Raw genomic sequence first — 6,474 nt, 5'->3', positions numbered from 1 at the left:
GAATGTGAATTCCACATAAAAATTCATGTAGAAAAATTTAGCCATTTTAACTGTTTAAATTAAGTTATAGTTTTCACACAAATTATTTCAGAACAATAAATATAAAGTTATATTTTGAATGTACAAGTGTAAAACCCCTTGAAATATTACCAGAAACAGAAAGTGACCATTGAAACAGCATAAATGCTAAGCATCAAGCATCAGATTAATTATAAAATAACATGTTCCATAAACAAAACCAAAAAAAAAAAATTTCCTGGGATAATAAATAATAGGTTTTAGACATCAAATTTATGTTGAAGTTCACAGATGATAACATTATGAGGTAGGGGGTAGATATTGTAAATTGAAAGACTTTGGTTTCTCTGAAATGTTGTAACTGAGAATATGAATCTGTTGTCCTCTTAGCATTTTCCTTCCTTTTGTCTATTATCTATACTAGTGAGCTTTGTGCTTCCTAATCCTAGCCTCCACCTTCATAGATATTAAGATTTAAGAAACAAACACACAAAACAAAAAAAAAAAAACAAAACTCTAAAAGCAGGAGAAAAACTTGGTACTGTATAGAGAATTTTCAGTCTATACAAAGCAGGGAACTTTCAATGCTGTATTAATGAGCAGAAGAATGGAGGGAAATTATCAGCTTCTAGTCTAATTTGGAGACCCCAGTTCAAAAAGCACCAGACAAAACAATGACTCTGGAAATAAAATTCATTGCCTTGTAGTTAGGTTCTAGATGGAGTTAACTTTAGTGGAAGCCCAGTGAGATGCAGTATGATTCTTCCTAAAAGCTTTCATTACTGTAGAAGGTCAAAGAAGGGAAGAAGAACAAAGCCCAAGTCAGCATTAAAAAAGTGTGATTTCAACCACTATTTTTCTTGTCATCAAATATTAAAGAAATATTTGTTTCACACAAATAGAGAGCTCATAAAAATATTTTTGGGGGGACTCTGCAATAAAATACAGTAAATTTCAGATTTTTACTACAAATAATCAAATTAATTCTGATAACATTTGTTCAAAGCATCAAGATGGGGATCAATTTATGTTAGTCTATTTGTCAGAAGAGTAATCCCTTTGTAGTCCTTATGTAGTTTGATATAACACTGCATTTTTCTTATTTGTGGTGTTTATTTTGAGTTAATTTATCCAATTTCTTCTCAGAAACATTGTTGATAATTAAGGTAAAGTATAGCCCTTTGCTTTGACAAATGTTGGTTACTTCTAATGGATACTTGGTGTATATTTTGTATCTGATTTGAAATCTGAGCAGTTGCTTTAGACTGTTATTAAAAACATATTAGAAACTGTCCTTAAATAATTGTCATTAAAAAATAACATTAGTGAATGCTATATTTTAGAATTATAAGGTTTAAACAATTAATGAAGTTGATATATCATTTCATGCTTATTACTTAGATTCTTATATTTGACTGATATAAAGTTAAAACTTTTATTCCTTCTCAATCTAAGGTGAAACAGATACTATTTTGTTACCTATGAATATGAATGACTTGTTCCAACCCATATAGTTACATTAGTAGAGTTGACATGATCCATTTCTGATACTTCTCCCTAAATATGCTTCACAAAGAACTTTGTAATTTAAGAATTTATGGACAATAAGTTTACCCTAGCTATGACCAAGTAGTTTATGTTCCTAGCACATAAGCACCACATTGAGAACAATTGTAAAAGCAAGATGGCTTTTTTTAATACTCACATTTGAAAGCATTAGAAAACATCCAAGACAGCTGAGATTTAAAGGAGAGTATAGCAGATAAAAAGGAAATGGAATGAGGTGAACCCAACATTCTCTGCTGCTACTTCCTGGAGACATTTGCTAGTTCTTAATTAGTATCCAGCAGAAAGACAAAACAGAAAGAAGTCCAGAATTACAGTAGTCTTCTCTGGATAAAAATTGGAGTTCAGGGATATGAAGGTACCCTGAACTTGAGAAGCAAAGAAGCCAAAAAAAAAAAAAAAAAAAAAAAAATAGAAGCATCTGAAATGTAAGCCTGACATTATTCATTAACTTTCTCCTTGAGCTTTTTGTTATTTTCCCATATTTGATAGCCAAGAGTTTAATAAACTAAGAGTTTAATAAACTAAAAAGATACCAAGTGCTTTGGGGTAAAATGGGGCAAATTGCATCAGAATTACAATGAAAAAGACAAGAGAAGATTTCTAGAATGGCTGTGTGAGGAGTTTGAGAGAACCTCTCCACAGTGAGAGGTGAGTGGAACATTTAATGGGTGAAAAGTGCACACACACAAACAAACACACACACACACACTTGAGTCTTTGGAAATCGTCTTCAGGGCATTGTCTTAAAGAAAATCTACTATGTTTAAATAAATGGGCTCAGAAAATCTACTATGTTTAAATAAATGGGCTCAACCACAGAATGGAGAGGACAGAGGAAATTGCTCAGAGATCTGTGAAACTATAACAAAAGAACCAGTATATATGCCATTGGAGTTGCAGGAGAAAACCTATGGATCTAAAAAAGTATGCAAAAAATAAAGGCTGAAATTTTTCCAAAATAAATAAAATATAAATCTACAGATATAAGAAAATGAATGAACCCCATACATAAAACCCATAGAAGTCCATGACAAGATACATCATAGTCAAAGTTCTGAAAACTAAAAGACAAAGAAAAATCCTCTTGAAAGCCATGAATGAGAAAGAAAACTTTATTGTGAGAAAACAATTTGAATGATGGTGATTCTCTAATCAGAAACCAAGGCACGATATTTTTCAAGTGCTGAAAAAGAGCACTGTCATGACAAAAATTTAAACCCAGTGATTTTTTTAAAGGAATGAAGGGAAAATCAAGACCTTCACAGACAGACGAAAACTAAGAGAAAAGAATGGTTACCAAAATTCTCTAAACTAACAGGAAATGAAAAAAGAAGGAATCTGAAAATTGCCATAAGGAAAAATGAATGCAGAAAATAGCAAAATTAAGGGTAGATGCAAGAGTTCCTTCTCTTGGGTATTTAAAATTATGTTTGATGGATAAGAAAAAAACCATAGCACTGTCAAATGTGGTTCTCATCATATGCAGAGACAATCTCTTAAGCAATTATATTATAAATGGGGAAATAATGAATATTTCATTTGGGGGTTATAATTCTATACAACAGTTCATTGTTTTATTGTTTGATTTGTTCCAACTTTCATCATCAAAGTTTTTTCACAGAATCCTTGTCCTTTTGGTATGTTCCCATGTAATTTTCTTTTTTGAACAATTCTCTATGTTCTACCATTATAAGATACTCCAGGCTCATCTTGTATTTCCCTTATCTCAGCTGTAGAATCAGCCATATCTCCAAGTATCCCTGATTACTTTTTTTTTCCACACAAACCTTTTGTTTTAATAAACAAAGCATTTTCATGGCTTAGATTTTAAATCACATTTACAGATAAAGAAAACTTCTAGGCCCAAACAGGTAACGATGAAGCTACTACAGCTGGAAGGAATGCATGCCCCACATGTGTTTTAGACTTAAAAGACAGAGCATACCACATATATCATTCTCTAGACTAGATGAGAAGAGCGGAAGACTCAGGGAAGTTCATGCAACCATCATCCAATCCCTTACCCTTCATGCTGCAGAACCAACTGAGAGTTGTTTAATTTTAAATGAACTAGAGGTAGGCTCCTTATCATTTTAAGAGAACTTTTCTCCCATTGTTAACAACTGGGCCAAGGGCATTAGCTACAGAAGGGTATTTCACTGAAAAGTACAGAACAATATTAGAACAGCAAAGAGGAAGTTACATAGATAATTGTGGTTCTTCAAATCTCAGAAACTTCCATATCATAGCAACAGAAGAGTGGAATGATTTCTACCTCCTAAAGGCTTAGTCCAAAAACTTCCTGCTGGCATTTGCACCAAACAAGGCTCCCCATACTTCTGGCATCATCTGCTGGGCTATGAGATCCAACTGGCTTTCTAGAGTATTAGAAACCTTTATTTTATGATCTCCACTATAGACCTCAATGACACCAGCTATATCCTCAGGTAGGTAGGCCTCCTGATCAATTTGGAAATCAACATCTTTTTTGGTGGCTATTTTGTACATAGGAATCACTTTTTGCACCACCGCCTTTACCAGAGGGAAATCCTGTTTCCTGCAATGAATAATCATTTCGGGCTCCAGCAACTGGTACAAACCCTGGAGGACCAGTCCATCCAGCAGCACTTGGTACCTGGTTGTATCTTTTCCCACCTTGCTGAGTCTCTGCTTTGCTTCATTTAGTAGGTCTGTGATAAGGTCATCTCTAGCTCTGAGGACTTTGAGCCTTGCTTGATTCATCAAATTGGACATCTTAATCTTCTTTTGCTGTTCAATCTGCTTTTCTTTCTTCGCATAGTATTCCATCATCTTCAGTCTTTGGGTTTGCACAAGACGACCTTTCTCAATGCTAAACTCTTCTTCTGCCTTTGCATCTATTTCTTCTGCTTTCTCATTAGCTTCCTCTTCAATGAAAGCCATCATGTGTTTAATCTGCTTTTGCACATCAGCATTGCTGAGGGCCATGGTGAAAGCGATGCCAGCTGGGTGGGCAAGAGCCTCAAGTTTAGATTTAAATAGGACGGTGAGAAGAATGGGAGAGAAAACCCCGGCGCAGTGCTTGGCTTCCTTTGCTTTATAACCCCTCCCTGATTACTTTTTTTTTTTTTTTTTTTTTTTTTAAATCATCATTTTATTGAGATATATTCACATACCACGCAGTCATACAAAACAAATTGTACTTTCGATTGTTTACAGTACCATTACATAGTTGTACATTCATCACCTAAATCAATCCCTGACACCTTCATTAGCACACACACAAAAATAACAAGAATAATAATTAGAGTGAAAAAGAGCAATTGAAGTAAAAAAGAACACTGGGTACCTTTGTCTGTCTGTTTCCCTCCCCTACTTTTCTACACATCCATCCATAAACTAGACAAAGTGGTGTTTGGTCCTTATGGCTTTCCCAATCCCATTGTCACCCCTCATAAGCTACATTTTTATACAACTGTCTTCGAGATTCATGGGTTCTGGGTTGTAGTTTGATAGTTTCAGGTATCCACCACCAGCTACCCCAATTCTTTAGAACCTAAAAAGGGTTGTCTAAAGTGTGCATAAGAGTGCCCACCAGAGTGACCTCTCGGCTCCTTTTGGAATCTCTCTGCCACTGAAGCTTATTTCATTTCCTTTCACATCCCCCTTTTGGTCAAGAAGATGTTCTCCGTCCCACGGTGCCAGGTCTACATTCCTCCCTGGGAGTCATATTCCACGTTGCCAGGGAGATTCACTTCCCTGGGTGTCTGATCCCACGTAGGGGGGAGGGCAGTGATTTCACCTTTCAAGTTGGCTTAGCCAGAGAGAGAGGGCCACATCTGAGCAACAAAGAGGCATTCAGGAGGAGACTCTTAGGCACAAATACAGGGAGGCCTAGCCTCTCCTTTGCAGCAACCGTCTTCCCAAGGGTAAAACTTATGGTAGAGGGCTCAACCCATCAAACCACCAGTCCCCTATGTCTGTGGTCATGTTAGCAACCATGGAGGTGGGGTAGGCGAATACCCCTGCATTCTCCACAGGCTCCTCAAGGGGGCACTACATCTTTTTTTTTTTTTTTTTTCCCCTTGTTTGTCTTTTTTTCTTTTTTTTTTTTTTTTTAACTTTCCCTTCTTTTTTCAAATCACCTGTATGAAAAAAAAAGTTAAAAAGAAAACAAACATACAATAAAAGAGCATTTCAAAGAGACCATAGCAAGGGAGTAAGAAAAAGACAACTAACCTAAGATAACTGCTTAACTTCCAACATGTTCCTACTTTACCCCAAGAAAGTTACATAATATAGCAACATTTCAGTGAACTTGTTCCTACTACAAGCATCAGAAATTAACAGACCATAGTCATTTCTGGGCATCCCCAGAACGTTAAATAGCTTATCTGTTCTTCCTGGATTATTGTTCCCCCTTCCTTAATTGCTCTCTACTGCTAGTTCCCCTACATTCTACATTATAAACCATTTGTTTTACATTTTTCAAAGTTCACATTAATGGTAGCATATAATATTTCTCTTTTTGTGCCTGGCTTATTTCGCTCAGCATTATGTCTTCAAGGTTCATCCATGTTGTCATATGTTTCACCAGATCGTTCCTTCTTACTGCCGCGTAGTATTCCATCGTGTGTATATACCACATTTTATTTATCCACTCATCTGTTGAAGGACATTTGGGTTGTTTCCATCTCTTGGCAATTGTGAATAATGCTGCTATGAACATTGGCGTGCAGATATCTGTTCGTGTCACTGCTTTCCGATCTTCCGGGTATATACCGAGGAGTGCAATCGCTGGATCGAATGGTAGCTCTATATCTAGTTTTCTAAGGAACTGCCAGACTGACTTCCAGAGTGGCTGAACCATTATACAGTCCCACCAACAATGAATAAGAGTTCCAATTT

At 35.9% G+C, this 6,474-nt stretch overlaps 1 protein-coding gene across 2 annotated transcripts; it reads right to left on the bottom strand.

Annotated features, from left to right (window-relative positions):
• Window positions 1-3,873: 3,873 nt before the first annotated feature.
• Window positions 3,874-4,554, bottom strand: LOC119516166 (V-type proton ATPase subunit E 1-like). Of its 2 annotated transcripts, XM_037812406.1 has the most exons (2): window positions 4,280-4,554; window positions 3,874-4,189 (listed from the first exon to the last, which is right to left on the bottom strand). In XM_037812406.1, exons 1-2 carry the CDS (start codon window positions 4,552-4,554, stop codon window positions 3,874-3,876), a joined length of 591 nt encoding a protein of 196 aa, XP_037668334.1. The 2 variants fall into 2 exon arrangements, with proteins under 2 accessions (XP_037668334.1, XP_037668325.1); XM_037812397.1 differs by having other exon boundaries at window positions 3,874-4,554.
• Between the last annotated feature and the right edge of the window lie 1,920 nt (window positions 4,555-6,474).

The sequence above is a fragment of the Choloepus didactylus genome, chromosome 2 (genome assembly GCF_015220235.1).
Source record: "Choloepus didactylus isolate mChoDid1 chromosome 2, mChoDid1.pri, whole genome shotgun sequence".
Taxonomy (NCBI): Eukaryota; Metazoa; Chordata; class Mammalia; order Pilosa; family Megalonychidae; genus Choloepus; species Choloepus didactylus.
The sequence above is the reverse complement of the archived record's forward strand: the minus strand, read 5'-3'. Positions and strand labels throughout refer to the sequence as shown.

Bases quoted from the DNA above. Each gene is read 5' to 3' on its own strand.
- LOC119516166 (XM_037812397.1), bottom strand. From the start codon at position 4,554: ATGGCCCTCAGCAATGCTGATGTGCAAAAGCAGATTAAACACATGATG.